We start from the raw sequence: 18,259 nt of genomic DNA, 5'->3' as shown, positions 1-18,259 counted from the left end.
GCAGTAGCTCTGCGAAGAAGGGGCTGCATTCCAGTTAACACTCTTCTCCATCAAAATTGTTCTTGCCAGAAACAAAACTAATTGAAGCATAGGGATGAAGACAGTCACATAGATAGTGATGGGACCCCCTTTTTTTAAGATTTTAAGATTAAGATTTCTGACTTCAACAAGATAATCTTATCCTTTTAGTTCCTTGGAAACTTTGACCCTCGGGTCAGTGTTCCATATGGAACCCAGACTTCCTGGCTCTTACCTTCCCAGGGACCAGCTCTTAGGGCCCTGAGAATACATTCCTCTCCTCAGTAAGGACCATGGCCCAAAGTTTGAGAGAAATTTTTTCTGTACTCTCAAGTCCTAGGTCAGCTCTTGATAGCAGCTTTTCCTCCAGATAATTTGTTAATAGAGACATATGTTTTTCTTTTGAGAGTCTATTTGATTAAGTTTCACTTTATAAATCAAATCTTAGGGCGCCTGAGTGACTCAGTCAGTTAAGTGTCTGCCTTTGGCTCAGGTCATGTTCCCAGGGTCCTGGGATCGAGTTCTGCATTGGGCTCCCTGCTCTGCAGGGAGTCTGCTTCTCTCTCTGCCCCTCTCCCCACTCTTTCTCTCTCTCCCAAATAAATAAAATCTAAAAAAAATTTTTTTAATAAATCAAACCTTATTTTTTGTTGAGTTTGGTTTTATTTTTATTTTCCTTCAAAATAAAATTATTAATGAGGATCAAAATAAATGGAGCAAAGGGAGCCTCCATTTGTAGGCAGAATAAAATCTTGTTGCCGAGTCTACTCTTAATTTACTGTAAATTAAGCATTTTCTACAGTTGGTTTGTATGTTATATGAAATAAAGTATGGTTCTTATGCCACAGAATAAAGAGAATAAAGGCCATGGAATTTAAAGTCTGAGGGCACCTGGGTGGCCCAGTGGGTTAAGCATCCGACTCTTGATTTCGACTCAGATGATGATCTCAGGGTTGTGGGATCAAGCCCTACAGTGGGCCGCGCACTAGGCATGGAACCTGCTTAAGATGTTCTCTCTCCCTCTTCCCCTCCCCTCCCCTCAAAAAAAAAGAGAGACAGACAGAAATTTAAAGTTTTCTTGATTTTATAGTCTAATAAAGAGGGGTTTGGTACCTTACTGTATTCATTGAATTCCTGCTTATTCATCTTTATAGAATCTTCTGAGATGCTCTTGGTCACCTGATGGAAGCAAGATAGCAGCTGGTTCAGCTGACAGGTAAGGATTACCGGGTGTGAGGTGAAGAATGATGGAGCTCTGCGGTACCTTGTCGTGTGTAATCCATTAAGTGCCGATAGCGAGCTGGAGCAGACAAAGAGTTATAGCTGTCCTCAGGAGGCCGTGTGCAGTGTGCGGGGCTTGAAGATCACATCAGACAAGCACATCATTTCCGCTCTGTGGATACATTTTTGACCTGGAGGTTAAACACTTTCTTCACCTCTTTTGGGTTCCCTTTGCCATCATAGTAAAATCTAGACTCCTAATCTGGCCCCAGTTTCCTTCATCAGATTCTTCTGCTGTGTTTCAGCTCATTCACATACGTGTTGTGTACTCACCTCTCCCACCATTGCCACAGGACTTCACTCACATGGAACTTTCCCTAACACCCCTTGTGCCTCCAGGCTTCTCTCTCCTGTCCCCTCTTCTCCATTCTCTAGACTTTTGTATCTCTCTAGAAATCACCTCTGTGTTCTGTCTGTAAACTTTCCCCGGCCCCCTCTCTCCCTTTCCTGTGGGGTAGCACTGTCACTCTACTCTGCACTGTCGTCACACCTTACACATCTAACTTTTATCAGCATTCATTACATTTTACAGTAAGACAAACAGTGGGGCACCCTCACTAAATTTTTTGCTTCCAGAGGTCAGGGAACGAATCTTAGTCATCTGGAACCCAGAGCGGTATTTGACCTGTTCTGAGCACTTAGCGAATATTACATGAATGAATTCCTAGCTCGAGGATGACAGTCACCTCTTAGCCTGCATATCAACTCAGCTGTTGGTAATGGCTGCCCGTGTTCAGGATGATTCAGAGCAGGGTGTGGGTACAATAGGAAAAGCGCCATGATTGCTAGATGTGGGTTGTGGCAGCATGTGAGCTAGGTATTTTCCAATCCCAAGCTGAATTCAGAGACTGTGATACTTTCCTAGCAGTCAGTTTAAACTGACTCAGCCATTTGCTGATGAATTAGAAAGAGAAGGGAGATGAGGCGCCTAGGTGGCTCAGTCAGCTTAGTGTCCACCTTCTGCTCGGGTCGTTACCCCAGGATCCTGGGATCAAGCCCCGTATCGGGCTCCCTGCTTAGTGGGGAGCCTGCTTCTCCCTCTCCCTCTGCCCCTCCCCTTCTGCTCATGCTCTCTCTCTGTCACGCTGTCTCTCAAATAAATAAATAAATCTTTAAAAAAAAAAAAAAGAAGAAGAAGAAGAAGAAAGAAAGAGAAGGGGAGAATTCTTCTGTCCGATGCTGCTGCGTTCAGTCTATCTATGGTGACCTGTCCTTGGGAGGGAGTCAGAAGTGGGGATGCAGGTGCCATGCCCACAGGTGCAGAATGGTGAAGAATGATAAGGCCCTCTGATGTCAGACTCTGGGTTTAGCTTCCACTGGGAGATGTCCTAACCCTTTTTAGCTTAACCCCATCTTTCTCTCCACTTAGAGATTTTCCTACTACCCTTCTAAAACAGGCACCATCTTATAAACATGAGGCCTTTCCTGGACTAGCTTGGGCTCTCGGCATGTTTCAGAGTTTTCTCCTCTATTTGGGACCCTAGCACAGCCATAGAGAAGCCTCACCTTGGTCTGTTCTCACACCTTGTTGCTTGTGAACAATGCTGAACATATCTGAAGATTCCAGAGTCCACTTTTTTTTCCCCTGACAATCTGAATGCTGAGATGAAAGGACAAGTAGTAAGGTGTTTTCTGGGGGTCAAGGGTCTAGGTCATACAGTGCCACATTGATGGTTTACATCCTTGTGGTGTAGAAAGCTGCCTTGCAGAGGGAATCTAAGGAATTTTCAGTAGTCAGGTTGCTAAGGAAGACCTTAAGAAACAGGCCCACAGCCTAAGGTGCATTCTGGAAGAGTAAGAACCATTCTAAGTGTTTTTACATCATTTTCAGCTGATATCTTTTTTATGTAGTTAAGCTTTCAAATGATATTTGCCTAAGCTTTTCTTCTGAGCAGTTTGTTTCTGCCATTGGCCCTTTCTGACTTTCAGTGTCCTCTTCCCTCTTTCCCTCCCCACTGTTCCTTTAAACCTGACATGTGGGCCTCGTGGCTCTGGTCTGGGCACAGGCTGTGTGTCTCCCTGCTGGGGTTGGCTACGTTTCACAGGCCACCTCGCCAATTAGCCCCAAGTCAACAGGCAGCTCTGTTATATAAGGAACCTGGTTCCTGCCGAATGTGGCCGTGCCAAGTAAGAGGAGGACAAGGAACCCCTCTAAATTTAGCATCTAATTGGTGGCCATGGAGAGTGAGGCCTTCAAGTAAACCCTTGGAGATCTGGGGTTCGGCTGGCTTTTATGTGCCTGGGAAATGTATCCTCAGAAAATTTCTTTTCAGCTTGGCCTGGATTTGGCAAGTTTCCCCTCTCTACTTGCAAATCACCTCCCTCCTCATGTTCAAAATCAAAACCCTTCAACAGTTCCCATCCAGGACTGGGGGAAGACTGGTCAGTCTACCTGCCATGAGTGAGTGAGTCAGCCTATTGTCTCCATGTCCATCTGTTGTGAGATGAATGTATTCGTCATAACAACAGCTGTCGTTCTGTGTGCCAAATGCTTCGCATTAACGTCATCTCACCATACCTCCCACCCAAGGTACAGGATCCGTGTAATCTCCAGCATCGCAGTTAAGGAGAGAGGAGCTCAAGAGAAGTTACATACTTGTCTAAGGTTACTTAATGAGTAAAGGGGTGCGTGAGACTTGAGCCCGGGTCTTCCGGACTCCTGAGCTCAGACTTTGTTACTCTGCCGTATCATCCTGGGCTGGGTTCGTGAGGGCATTATTTGCACACAGCAAGAAAGAAGACCATAGGGAGAGCATGAACATCAGAGCCAAGGAGTCTGGAGACAGATGGGCTTCCTGCTTCCCTCCCATCTTACTTGGAACTTTTATTTAGTTCCTATGGAGTCTAGTCCTTGAGAGCTAAACGGTGCAGTAGTCCAAAAGTGTAATGCCGCATCAGCGCCAGGCATTTTATAATCAAGTACTGGTGACTGTACCCTTTTAGGTGTTGACTGAACAAAACAAATTGCAGATAATGTTTATAACTTGCTTGAAAACCACCAGCCCTTTAAATTTACCAACACATTGTTTTTGTGTGGTCATATGAAGATCGTGTCTCTTTATTTTACCCTTCAGCCCACAGTGACCCAAGCAGCGTTGACAGTCAAAAGAACTTCTGAGGGGTGAGGGGAAGTAGAAGACGTTTGAGGGTGGTAAGAGAAAGGGGAATCCTGGAATATATGAAGAGTTCTTGTTTTAGTGCTGCCACCGAGCCACTGATGAACGGTGTCACCTTGGAAGAGTCACTATACCTTAGCTTTCGTATCTATAAAATGAGTTCAGACTAGCTGGTCTGGTCATGGGATTCCCACGAGTTCAGTGCAAGATTGGGTCAAGTATGTATTCGGGTTGTGTTATATCGCAGAAATTTTCTGTCCCTTCTCTGGGCTCTGATTTGAATGCAGTACAAGCCCCAGTGGATCTGCGGCCTAGGCCCCCAGCCTGCCGCGAGTTGGCTTACCTGTGAGGCCTCCTGGCTGAATATCAGGTGCTCTTGGAAGATTTCTGTGTGGGGACCGTAGGAAAAACTGTCTTTCTTCTCCATGTTCTTTCCCATCACAAAAGCTTCTGCTTGAAATACCAGTAATGCTTATAGTTTTAGTTACTCCTGTATCTCTGTTCAGTTACTCAAGGGCAGGGTCCGTCCCTTACTCAGAATCTGTATTTCTAGTTTCTAAATGCCAGAACACAGTTCGGTAAATACGGGGTAAATAAATAAATCTTTGCTTCCATTTCTCTTAAAAAGCCATGCCTCTGCCCTCCCCTCAGCTCTAGGAAGCTTTAGCGTTGCTCCTTATGATACCTTGCAGATTTGTGTACGTGTGGGATACCACAAGCCGCAGGATTTTGTATAAGCTGCCCGGACACGCTGGCTCCATCAATGAAGTGGCTTTCCACCCCGATGAGCCCATCAGTAAGTCTGTCCTGACTTTGGGGAGAGGGAAACTGTGGGAATCTCCCTAAAGGGGCCCTGGAAATACAAAGGCAGAGGTGGGTATCTGTTGTATGTGTTTCCATGTAGTCTTTATGGCTGTCCATTGACAGTCTCTTCATGGTTTTAAATGGTGATGGGAAAAACATGTTCCATTTTCTTCTTAATCGCAAAGGGAGACTGGTTAATCTCTTTCTAGTTCTCTTGAGTTTACGTGCTTCAAGTCTGTGTTTCAGTGATGTATTTGGATAAATTATATTTCTTAATATTCAGCTATAAATTGCAACTTAACAATTTTATTGACTGGCTAATTAAACAGGGGGCCTTGAATTTAAGGAGAGAATGTAACTCTCTCCAGGGCTAACTATAACAACCAGAAACACATTTACAAAATGACTGGCACAGACATTGATTCTTCCCTAGAATGGCTGAGAAGGTCTTTTTCACAGGGTTTGGCTGACATGGGACATCGGGGTTTAGACCCTGATAATGCATTTCCCATAGCACAGGCCACCCTTGTGGTTTCAAGAGGACTTGGATTGAAAAGCCAGGCTACAGTTTCCTGTGACTAGTGTTGAAGGCGAGGGGAATTTAAGCTAAATCCAATTGCTCTTTTATACCAAAATTGGCCCTTGATACAAGAGCCCTTGAGCGCCAAGTCTCCTTGAGCCTTCATTAGTCCCGTTATCTTCTCCATTCTCTTCACCTCAGTTCTCTCAGCATCCAGCGACAAGAGATTGTATATGGGGGAGATTCAGTGAAGACACGGAATGGAAGAGCCGACGGCTGCTTGACCCTGAGACCTCAGGCGGCATAAGTGGCATCCAGCGGTGCCCAGGCCAGCAGCCTCCCTTTGGATGAAGATCATTCCTAACAAAAAGCAAGGAGGAGGTGGCCGTATTCCAGCAACCACTGGTATCCCGTTCCACCAGGATGATTAAGGCAAGCTGATGGTGGCCTCCAAAAACCACCGGCCAGATTTCAGGGACTGTTTGGGTTTTTTTCCTCTTTTTTTTTTTTTTTTTCTTTTTTTTAAAATAAGATTTCTTCAAAGAGACAGACTTGGGTTGGTTTGTAGTTTCCTGTTTCCTGATCCAGACCAAAAACAGGGAATGTGACTGAAATTTGTTTGTTGGGGATTTTTTTTAATTCAATAACTGGCTTGTACGATATTTTTCTTTCTGTGTTTCTCTGAGTCATTTTGTATTAAAAAACCAAATAGATGCCTTTTTACAAGAGCCATGTGGATTGGATTTTTTGCTGTCTTGTCTTTGAACCTTGATTGCTGTAAATCTGAGCTGGGCATGATGTGGCCAGGTGGATATAATCCATTTAAACTTCCAAGATGCTGTTTACAGGGATGTTTAGGGCTTCCCCCCCCCCGGCCCCGCTCTTTTCATCTTCTTAGATTTACTCCCATGAAGATCTATTCCCAGAGAATAATTATCCATAAAAATTTCTCTCCTACTAAACACGTAGCAGTCAAGAGGTGATAAAGTCTAAAAGAACCTAGTTTTTGTAAACTTTGACATGATCTTTAATGAACAGGATCTGTTTCTACTCTGCCTCCTGCCAAAAGCACTGTTCTGAGCAGCAGTCCCTGCAGTCAGGGTCCCTGAAGTGGGCATCTGATGGGGGGCAGCCTCAGCCAGTAGGAGCGGCCGGCTGGAACGCTGCGGCAGACTCAGCTCAGAAGGAAGATGAGGAAGTTGTGTAACTGAACCAGGACATCATCGGGGTCTTTTTCGTGCTTCTGCTTTGTCTGTCTTCCTAAACTGACAGGGACATTAAGAAATACTATTAGTTGCTTTTTACCCTCAAAACAGGTTACTATCTCCCTGGATCAATGGATGACTGCGCCCAGCACACACACTGGCACTGACGAATCCCATCTGGCACAGGGACACGAGGTGTGTCTTCTCGGAACCTCCTGTCTCAACCCAGAGGTCTTCACATCTACCCCGTTTGGAACATGTTTGGTTTTATACATTTACCTCCCAAACCCGAATCATTTGTTTATCTCAAGTTGTAAGGGAGAAAGGATAGTTTTAAGTGAGCACACGTCCAAGATTTACTTAAGTCCTTAATGAAGGAACCAACAGGATGGTAAAGCTGTCAAACCAATTACTTATTAATAGAGTGAATGAAATTTGAATAAAGTGCACTGGAAACAAAGTAATTTATTTTGCCTGCCGGAGTTCAGGAAATCTCACAGGTGATGGGATCATGCTCAGATTGGAACTTAGAGAATGGGCAAGGGCATTGCCAAGTGGACAAAGAACATGTGCATTCCAAGAAACTGCAGGCCCAAGCTTGAAAGCTTAGTGCATTTCCTGAATCAAAGAAATTCAGCTTGGTCAGAGGGGGGGACAGGAAAGTTGCAGAGTTAAGTTGGAGCCAAATCCTGGTGAGTTTGTCCTTCATGTACGAGATCCTATAGGTTAAGGTTTCCTAAAGTATATTCATTCCACAGGACAGTTTCCCCAATACGTTAGGGACATTGGGACATGAAGAGCCCATGCTCAGATAAGTTTGGGGAAAACTAGGTTACATAAAGTACAATCAGTTTCTTTACTGCAGAACTGCTCGGAGCCTCTAAAACACAAACTATAGGGGCTCCTGGGTGGCTCTGCCTTCGGCTCAGGTCATGATATCAGGTCCTGGAATGGAGTCCCACATCAGGCTCCTTGCTCAGTGGGGAGGCTCCTTCTCCCTCTCCTTCTGCCTGCCGCTCCCCCTGCTTATGCTCTCTATCTCTCTCTCTGTGTCAAATATTTTTTTAAAAATACACAAACTATAGAGGGATCTTCACAGGGAATGGTGACTCAGATTTCCGGCATGAGCAATAATTATACAGAAGGTTATGCCTTTAACCAGAACAGGTTTGGCCAAAAATGGTTTGCAAGCTACTCTTCACACCTGTAGCACTCTCATACGTTACTCCTGAATCCCTCTCAAGCACCAGGCCCCTCCCCACCCCCTGTCTCTCTCTTGGCTTAGGGGAGAACAAGACTTGAACCCTAGCACTGCACTTTCAAAACCTACCAGTCCCTTGGGAAGTTGGCTGTGACTGGGAGGAACCAAGACCCTGGAAACTGCAAGGGCTTTCCTCTAACCTCAGCCTCTTTGCCCCTCCCAAGTGCCTTCTTCACAGGCTGGATAGAAGCCATTAGCAGGAAATAGCAGCACCATTTAGAATTTGAAGTGAATAGCGGCCCCAGCCTGGGGAATAAAGATTTGAGTATAAAACATCCCCAGAGGGTGCAAATTGTATTCTCACTTTGGGAGAGATAGATTGCTCCCGAATGAGTAATGGCATCTCTGGTTTTCAGTTAATTTCCCTTTATGACTTCCACAGTCTCTAGCACTTAATACCATTGGCACTTAAAGAGCCAAATCTTTTTTCCCCACTGGGTGGTTGAGTCTTGTGGGCTGAGCTCTGAGGGAGGGGGATTTGGACAGGTCAGGAATCTGATCAGAGTTGCTTCTTCACAGCAAAATTCCAGTTATTTGCTTCTCACTAAATAGACCTGGAGTCTGCTGCTGGTTAATATCTCAGAAGTGCGTGGACAGGAAACTGAGGTGTGAGAAAGAGAGCTCTGCAATTTGGGGCTGCAGCCAGTGGAGCCGAAGGGAAAGGCCATCAGGCCATTTGAGTTAGGACAGAATTGCTCCTTCCGAGAGACTTTAGGGCTTGACAGCTGTGTTCCAGGACAAAAGAAGGGGCCAGACTTAAAAGCCCCTATTCTTGTGGGACTAAATGCAGCCGAGTCTGAGCTTTGAGCCTGCCCTTTGCCCTCTGGTCCATTGTCTCAGTATCCCACACCCACCCCCTCTGCATCAAGCCCTGAGCTCTCCCAAACTCCCTTTCTTCTAGGCTTCAACTTCTTTTCCTCACTTGCCTCTGACACCCACCTAGACGCTTAGATCTTCTTTAACTTTTATCCTCTAGATCAGTAGTTCTCAACTCAGCAATTTTGCCCCCCAACGGACATTTGGCAATGTCTGGAGACTTCTGATTGTCACAAGCAGAGGGAGGGATGCTATGTGCGTCTAGTGGCTAGGAGCCAGAATCGCTCAAAGAATTAGGTGCTCCGAAATGTCTGATGCTCTGAGAAATCCTGCTCCAGAACAGTGATTCTTGAAGTGTGCTCTCCGGGACAGCGGCAGCAGTATCACCTGAGAGAGAATATGCTAGAAATGCACATTCTAGAGCCCCACCTGAGACCTACTGCACCGGAAATTTAGGGGGAAGGAAGTCTTCGGTGATTTGTTTTCACAAGCCCTGCAAGTGATTCTGATGCAAGCTGGCAAGCCACGGCTCCACAGGCTCAGAGACTTGTAATCTTTCCTAGGAGAGCCACAGAGGCTTCTGTTTACTCATTAATAGCTGCCCCTAAGTATTTACTTAGCTGTTCTTTCTGGCTCAGTGCTGTACATGCGTTATCTCATTTGATTGTCACAAACGGGGCAACAGGTTCAAAGAGAAGAAACACCCAAGATAACCAGCTAGTAAGTAGGAAAGCCAGAATGTGAACCTAGCTGGAGCTCTTACCCCATCACCACAATGTGGTCGTAGTGGCTTTTAACCTTGAATGCACATTAGAATCAGCTGGGGAGTCTTTAAAACTCCAGATACTTAGATCACACCCCAGGCCAGTTAAATCGGAATCTCTGGGGTGAGCATGAGTATTTTTTTACAGCTTCCGTAGGTGATTGCAATATGGAATCAAGGTTAAGGACATTAGCATGAGCCATGGCTACCGCGTTAGCCAGCAGGGCAGCATAAAGCCACATTGACTTCCCCTGCCACCCCTTGGCTCTCCAGGAAACCTCTGCTCCAACACATGGTCTGTGTGAGCTTACAGCCAATTCTCCCAAGCCCACGGCTGAGCTAAAACTGCGGATCTTGGCCAGAGAGCAGAGGCAGATCCACTGTGATCAGTGATCCTCTCTGCCTGACCACTTGGGGCTTTGTTGAGGGAAAAAAAGACCTGAGACTTCCCATCAGAACCCCAGGGATATTGGGGTGCTGGGTGGCTCAAATGGTTGGGCGTCTGCCTTTGGCTCAGGTCATGATCCCAGCAGCCTGAGATCAAGCCCCGCATCCATCGGGTTCCCTGCTCAGTGGGGAGCCTGCTTCTTCCTGTACTTCTGCCGCTCCCTCCGCCTCTGCTCTCCGGCTCTCTACCTCTCCGTCAAATAAATAAAATCTTAAAAAACAAAACAAAACGAAAAACAGGGATAGCATCCAAAGTTGCTAGAGCTAGAAAGGGCCTTCCAGGTGCTTAGGTCATCGGGTCTGACCTCAGATTACAGGAAGGGAAACTGAGAGCAGGTACAGGTTTCCCAAAGTTTTATCCTTGGGAATTTCCCAATGCATATTATCAAGTCGGGTTTTGCTCACTCAGGAAGGAGTTATTCAACACCCCTCAGTGACAGGCGCTGTGCTAGGCTCTGAGAATACAGAAATGACAGAGTCATAGTTTCTTTGGGAGTTCCCAGGGCAGAATGGTGGTGAGAAAAACAAAAGCCAGGGCCTCTCAAACTTTTCCCCTTGAGTGTCTTTAATGGCAGAGGAGAGTGAACTGGGGCAGAAGGAGAGACTTGAAATCGATAAATTTGAAATGTTACCTTAAATCTAAAATGTAAGACCCCCGCACCAACTTATTATTTTGAAAATTTTCGAACAAAAATTGAAAGATTAATATAGTGAATATATGCCCCACCTAGATTCAATAATTCAGTAATCTCTGTCACACACGTGTATACAACTTTCAGTGACTAATGAGAGTACGAGACGTCATAATTCTTCACTCCCAAATATTCCCAAATACTTCAGCCAGCATCTCTTAAGAATTTTCTTCCATAACCACAGTAACATTACCACACCTATGAAAATTAGCAGCAATTCCGTAATACCATCGAATGATCATATTAAAATTTCTTCCATATCAAAGATTTTATAGGGGCTCCTGGGTGGCTCAGTCGATTAAGCTTCTGCCTTCAGCTCAGGTCATGATCCCAGGGTCCTGGGATCAAGTCCCACATCTGCCTCCCTGCTCCACGGGGAATCGGCTTGTCCCTTCTCTCTGCCCGCCGCTCCCCCTGCTTGTGTTCTCTCTCTCTGACAAATAAATAAATAAAATCTAAAAAAACCCACAAAAAACAAAAAGCAACTGAATCAGAACTGCCCACAGATGGCACGATAGAGTTCCTCCCCTCTGGAGCTGTCACCCAAGCAGAAGCGGGGCAACCATTTCAGAAATAGGTCTGTGTTGTATCGATTTAGAGGGCTCGAGCGGCTCATAGAATCCCGGGGAGTCTATTACAAAGTACCTGTGAGCAGGTCCTGCCTGCAGAGATTGGGTTCAAGCCGGGCTGGTGTGGGGCCCTGGTTCAGGCGCAGGTGTCTGCCCACTAACACTGGGAGCCACGGGATTAGAGGACCCCTTTCTAGCTCCACTGTTCCGTGATTGTAGATACCGTTTGCTTCAGACTCTAAGATGGTAATTTTAGGATTCAGTGAATTATTTGTTGTGAAAAGGATGTCTGGGGGAGGCATGAGAACCCAGCCAGGGATTGGGAACCCTGACAGCCTGGGGTCAGGAGGCCTGAGCTAACCCTGCCCGTTTTCCTATCCCCAGGCCCCCTCCCGACAAGTGCAACCCCAGCACAGCATCATGGGGCTGATTGGGGGCCATCTCGCCGTGTCCCCGGCCCAGACTTTAACTAGAAGCCCACATGGCCATCAGGGGCTAGCGGAAAGGGAGATCTGCTTTGGCTGTCCACAGAGGCTGTGCTAGGGGTTCCGGACCCCACTGCCCCCAGACCAGGAGACGACCCTTTCTATGAGCTGTTTGGGGTCTCCCGACCTAGACCCTGCCTGTTCACCCTCTTCCTTTTCTCTCAACCATTCCTTCTTAGCAGAGTTTTGTGGGGGGGTTTTTTTCCTTTTTAGATTTGCTCTAAAACTGAAATTTTGGAGCCAGTTGGTTGGAGAGGAGTGGTGGCAGTAAGGAGGCAAGAGGAGGTAAAAAGTATGTGCAGAAGTTAAAGAAAAGAAAGGGTCACAGTTCCTGAAACACACCTTGCTGTTCAACGCTCGTGTGTCTGCATTTCTTTTTCTGCCTGGCAGCCTAAACCTGAGTCAGCACCACCGTTTCTCTGAAGTTTTCCATCACTGCCTAATCGCGAGCAGAGTTAACCTCTCTCTCCACCATTCCGTCCCTGCACCTTGTAGGCGCGCTGCCGCTCTGTGCGTCATTATTAACTACCTGCTTGTCTGTTCTGCCTCCCCCACCCCCACGACAAGCCCAAGAGTCACAAACTCAGGTGCTGTCAGGCCAGAGAGGGAAGGCAGATGGGCGAAACCGCTGGGTTTAAGAAGATAAACAGTGGGGGCACCTGGCGGGCTCAGTCAGTGGAGCACATGACGCTTGATCTCAGGGTTGTTGGTTCGAGCCCCACGTTGGGTGTAGAGATTACTTTAAAAAAAGAAGAAGAAAGAGAAGAAGCAGTAGACGATGCCACCCTGTTGGCCAGTGTGCTAACCCCCAAGCCTTTATCCCGAGGATTCCCAGGGGCACCTGTCTTCTTTTGCAACTCAGAGCTCCTAGCGCAGTGCCCGGTGCAGTCATGGAACTGACCCGGAGGTCTGGAGACCCAGCTCTCTTAATGTGCTGTGTGACTTAACAGAACTCACACGACCTCTCTGCCCTTCAGGTTCTCCCCTTCTGTGTCTCTCCCCTCTTCCGAAAAGGCCCCTCGAAGCTCATCTAGGCCAGTAGTCTTCCCAAGTTGTCCCTGAGAGACCTCGCATTGAGCTGGTGACCAGGAGGCCTTCACAGGAGGTGAGGACAGACCGACAGAGCAGGCTGCCGATCCTCTCTCCCCAAACACACCAGAGCCGTTCCACTTTTGTGCTTTGGAGATGTATGATTTCTTTGGAAGAAAAGGTTCTGTAAAAAAGAAGAGCTCAGGGGCGCCTGGGTAGCGCGGTCGTTAAGCATCTGCCTTCAGCTCAGGGCGTGATCCCGGCGTTCTGGGATCGAGCCCCGCATCAGGCTCCTCCGCTATGAGCCTGCTTCTTCCTCTCCCACTCCCCTTGCTTGTGTTCCCTCTCTCACTGATTGTCTCTCTGTCAAATAAATAAATAAGATCTTAAAAAGTTTCTAAAAAAAAAAAAAAGAAGAGCTTGAAAAAGGCAAGGAACAAACAGGAATGTCACAGGTCAAGTAGTTCTGCCTAGGGGCAAATCTTGATTCTGCCATGTCCCTGTCGTGGGCAAGTGCTCAAGTCTCTCTGAGCCTCAGTTTCCCCGTCTGGAAAAAGGAGGTAGTGATGATAGCACCTACCTGAAAGGTGTGTTGGGAGGCTTAGTGAGTTACTGCAGAGAAATCACTCAGAACAGTGGCTGGCCCAGAATGCTGAAGAGACATTAGCTCTTGTGATATCGTACACAGTACATTTGGTCTTTGCCCGCTTCTGAGATCTAAAACTCCTGGAATTTCCTCAGTGATAGGATTGCCTTTTCTTATTCGTGAGTCCCCTTGGATCACATCTGCGTTTGTTCTAATGAGGTGACTTCTGATAGGACCACCAACAGACTCAAGTTGGGGCTGATCAGCAGACAGACCAAGTTATTAGAGGGGAAACTCACCCGCTCCCACTCATCTCTGGGAAGACCTGGGTGGCTGAGGGCTGCAGACTGAACTCTACAAAAACTCTGGAGCAATGAGATCCAGAGCAGCTTCCGGGCTGGTGCTAGGAAGCTGGTGCACCCCAACCCCACAGGGACAGAAGTGTCCAGGACCCTTCCAAACGTTGCCTTACCTACCTCGTCATCTGGCTGTTCTTTCGTATTCTTTATAAGAAACCAGTAAAGGTAAATCGAGTACCTTCCCGAGTTCTGTGAGCTGTTCACGAGCAAATTATGGAGCCTGAGGAGGAGGTCCTGGGGACCCCCGACTTTGAGCTGGTTGGTGAGAGCAGGGGTGACCAGAGACCGCGCTGGCATCCGCAGTGCAGGCGGGCTCGTGGGACTGACCCTTCAGCTGCGGGGCTGTGCTCCTTCTGGGTCATCAGGGTCCCAACTGAAGCGAACAATCAGCTGGTGTTGGAGAATTGGGTGGTGTCAGAACACCCCAGAAACTATCGTTAGTAAGCACGTTTCGTCCTCGAACGGAAGAAGGAGAAATTAGTGGGGTTAACATTTCAGTTATCTCGGGGCACCTGGGTGGCACAGCGGTTAAGCATCTGCCTTCGGCTCAGGGCGTGATCCCGACGTTATGGGATCGAGCCCCACATCAGTCTCCTCCGCTATGAGCCTGCTTCTTCCTCTCCCACTCCCCCTGCTTGTGTTCCCTCTCTCGCTGGCTGTCTCTATCTCTGTCGAATACATAAATAAAATCTTTAACAACAACAAAAAAAAAACATTTCAGTTATCTCACGAGTGACCTTTCTCAGGAATGTTCAGTGTTAACCCTCAGAAGGACTATGGTGGAAGATTCAGATCCCGTGACTTGGTGTAGGGCAGAGGAGGAACTCCTTCCCACCTGGCATATCTCCTGGCTGCCGCAGCTCCTTCTATGCCTCTCTCCAGGGCTGACCATGACTCTGCCTCCTCCCTCAGGAAGCGTGGGTATGCTCTGAATCATCTCTGTCCTTTATTTCTGAATCCTGCTTCGTTGGCCCCACAGTCTTTCCCTACTTGAGGGGTTAGTCATCCTTCACGCCGGCTATTACCAGCCCCTCCGGACGTCATCCCCGGCTCCTCACCCCGGCGATGTCTTCCAAAGCTGTTTCTGGCTGTTTCTGCAATTAGACCACCTTCCCCCTGAGAACTCTGGACTTCCAGGGGGTAAAGAGGGCGTGAGGCATGCTGAAGGCTGAGGCCAGGAAGATCATTCATTCACCACATATTTGCTGACCCTGACACCAGCCAAGCCCTGTGGGATAGAGAGATCATTTACAAGTTGCTATCTGCAGAGAGCTCACAGTCTATTGGGGGAAACCAGCGAAATCAGACAAATGCAGTAAATCCCAGTAAAAGTTCCAATGGGGGTAGCACAGACCACTGCCAGCCCAAAGGTGGGTCACCGCCCTGGGTCACAGAGGGTCAAGGAAGGCCTCCAAGAGAGGAAGTGACAGTTGAGGTGAGCTTTGAAATTTGCAGATCTCCGGGCTACGAATTTAGATGGGACATGCCCTCTAGACGGAACAAAATGTACAAAGCTTGGAAGATACCATCGTGTGCATTTGGCTTCATCAGGGCAAGGCTTGGACACAGTGGAATGACCAGGGGCCAGAGGCTAATTCTGCTAAGGTCAGACAGGCCATCCTTTGTTCCGTAAGACAAACTTACGAGTACTTCAGCCAGGCCTTGGAACAGGGTGTCCCAAGCGTGATGTGATCCAGCTGAGAGCCTGGCAAGGATTGGTGACAGCCCAGCGGCCCCCACTGCTATTCTAGGGATTAAATGAGATAATATATGTCAACCACCCGGCTCAGAGTAAGCACTCAGTACATGGTGGCTATTACTGTTAATATCACTGAATTGCGCTGTTCGAGTCATGGAGGAAGCTGGTAGAGGCTCTATCTGGAAGAGGCCCCAGAGAGGATCTGCGAGAGAACCATTACATCTGGGCCGAGGCTCCGTGGGGCTAGTTCTCATTCTTTTGTGGGAAACTCTTTGAAGAATCTGATGAAAGCCATGGAGCCTCTCCCCAGAAAAAGGCACATCTGCTCACATGAAGCTTTGCATATTATTTCAGGGACTTCACAGACTCCTGGAAGCCTGTCTCGTCATAGAACCGGGTTGGACACAGCTGTGACTCGCCGAGCATGGCTGAGAAAAGTTCCCATTCTTACCTCCGCTTATTATTCCAAGTGAAATCCTCAGCACACGTAGTTTCAACTCTAGGAATATCCTGTGTGGTTTTAAAATACCCAGCGGCATGCCCAGGAACGGCTGGGGGAGGGGGACCAGTGAAGAGACTGGGGAGAGGATGGGGCAGGCTTCTGGCTTCAGGGGTACCCGGTCTCCCCAGTCATGCTGGGCCCTCCCTGTGCTTGGTTTCATGCTCCGCTGGGTCGTCATCCTCAGCTTTTTTTTTTTTTTTAAAGACTTTATTTATTTGACAGAGAGACAGCCAGCGAGAGAGGGAACACAAGCAGGGGGAGTGGGAGAGGAAGAAGCAGGCTTCCAGCGGAGGAGCCTGATGTGGGGCTCGATCCCATAACGCCGGGATCACGCCCTGAGCCGAAGGCAGACGCTTAACCGCTGTGCCACCCAGGCGCCCCCCCCCCTTTTTTTAAAGCATCCTCAGCTTTTTAACAAGAAGCCTTGCATTTTCATTTTGCAGCGGACCCCAGCAATTATGCTGCCAGTCCTGGGAAGAGCATGATAACGCACCTGAGTGCTTACTGTGTGAGCAGCATACAAGTGGCGGGGCTGGGACTGGAACCCAGGCTGTTTGGGTCCAGAACCATGGGTCTGAGTCTGCATCACACCGCCCTCTGGGTCAGAAGGGCTAGTTAGAGTGGAGAGGGCGGGCAGAATTGGCAATGCTCTGTTTCTTCTGCCAGAACACTGTTCTCCACCTCTCTGCCTCTCCTTCCCTCCTATTGTCTTCTGGGTATTATGGGGGCCCTTCCTGGTCTCCACACCTGGATTGTGCCTCCTTCTGCTCTCTTTTACCCTTTAGTGTCCTTGAGAGCACTCAGCAGAGTCTGTCATTATGGATTTACGTGTGTTTTCTCAGTGCTACAGAGACTGGTTCATCCCCTTACTCCCAGGGAAAAGCCTGGCACACAGTAGGAATTTCATAGATATTAGTGGGAAGGTACCGCTCATAGAATGCTCAGATGGGACAGAGAAGCCCGGAGCATGACACAGGGATTCCCACCTGAGTGATGTGGACCACCGAGGTGACTATAGGAAGTTAGGAGGGAGGCAGGGAGAATGAAATGGATTTGGCACGTGTTTGGAAGTTTGAGTGCTTTTCAGGGTGTCTTGAAGAAAGCTGTCCTTTTTTTTTTTTTTTAAGATTTTATTTATTTGAGAGAGACAGAGAAAAAGAGAGCACAAGAAAGGGGAGCAGCAGACTTCCAGGGGAGCAAGGAGCCCAATGTGGAACTTGATCCCAGGACCCCGGGATCATGACCTGAGCGGAAGACAGATGCTTAACCGACTGAGCCACCCAAACTACCGGAGAAAGGCAGTTTTCTGCCTTCTGACTCCCTTCCCACTGCAGTGGGGGTTAGTGGCTGGCCACAGCCCTTTGGGAGGACCTCTGCCTCTGTCATCAGGCATCTCACCCTCATGCCACGGGGAGCTTGTCCGTTCCCTGGACTGGGAAGCTCAGTGGGTTCTGGAACAGCGCTGCAGTGCTCATCTCTGGATCCCGGGTCCCCCAGGGGTGTGTATGCAGTTGGGGCTCAGTAAATGCCAGTAGAAGGAAAGAGGGAAGACGAACATGTGATCAGACACTCAGGAGGGAGGCTGGAATGAGGAGCAGATCTGGGAACCAGAGTGGAGAGAGGGCCAAGGCCGGAACCCCGGGGCTCTAGAGACAGGGTGGAGGGAGGAGTGCTCCTGCACCCTCAGGAGGCTAGGCGCAGGTCTAAGTGCTTCAGTCACACAACTGCTTTTCACCTTCTTGGCAACTCTGAAGCAGACATTATTCCCACTTTGCTAAGAAAGCTGAGGCCCAGAGAGGGGATGTGACGCGCCCAAGGTCACACAGCCCGTGAGCCGTGAAGTCCGGGTCTGACCGCGAGCCTTCAGCCCTCAAGCCTGCGCTCTTCCCATTCACTCCCTGTCTCTCCCTCCACCCTCCGCTTCCCTACCCCTTCTCCCCTCCTCTCTGCTCCCGCGGCCGCCCCGCCCCGCCCCGTCCCTCCCTCCCTCCCGGTGGCGGCGGCGGCGGCGGAGCCACGTGGTGGGGCCGGGAAGCCGCGGCCGCGGAGCGCCCGGGCGGCTGCCCCAGCTGGGCAGTGCTGCTCTGCGCCGCGCTCGCTGCCCGCG

The 18,259-nt window shown here is 48.5% G+C and overlaps 1 protein-coding gene across 1 annotated transcript in view; it reads left to right on the top strand.

The window, feature by feature from the left end:
* Positions 1 to 6,467, top strand: part of SNRNP40 (small nuclear ribonucleoprotein U5 subunit 40) — a 34,418-nt gene extending 27,951 nt beyond the window's left edge. The window contains 3 exon segments of the mRNA XM_002923971.4: positions 1,173 to 1,234; positions 5,108 to 5,211; positions 5,941 to 6,467. Coding sequence (XP_002924017.3) covers positions 1,173 to 1,234; positions 5,108 to 5,211; positions 5,941 to 5,990 — 216 coding nt within the window. The 3' untranslated portion in view covers positions 5,991 to 6,467.
* The last annotated feature ends 11,792 nt before the right edge of the window (positions 6,468 to 18,259 follow it).

Source organism: Ailuropoda melanoleuca, chromosome 2 (assembly GCF_002007445.2).
Source record: "Ailuropoda melanoleuca isolate Jingjing chromosome 2, ASM200744v2, whole genome shotgun sequence".
NCBI classification, from domain to species: Eukaryota; Metazoa; Chordata; class Mammalia; order Carnivora; family Ursidae; genus Ailuropoda; species Ailuropoda melanoleuca.
The sequence above is the reverse complement of the archived record's forward strand: the minus strand, read 5'-3'. Positions and strand labels throughout refer to the sequence as shown.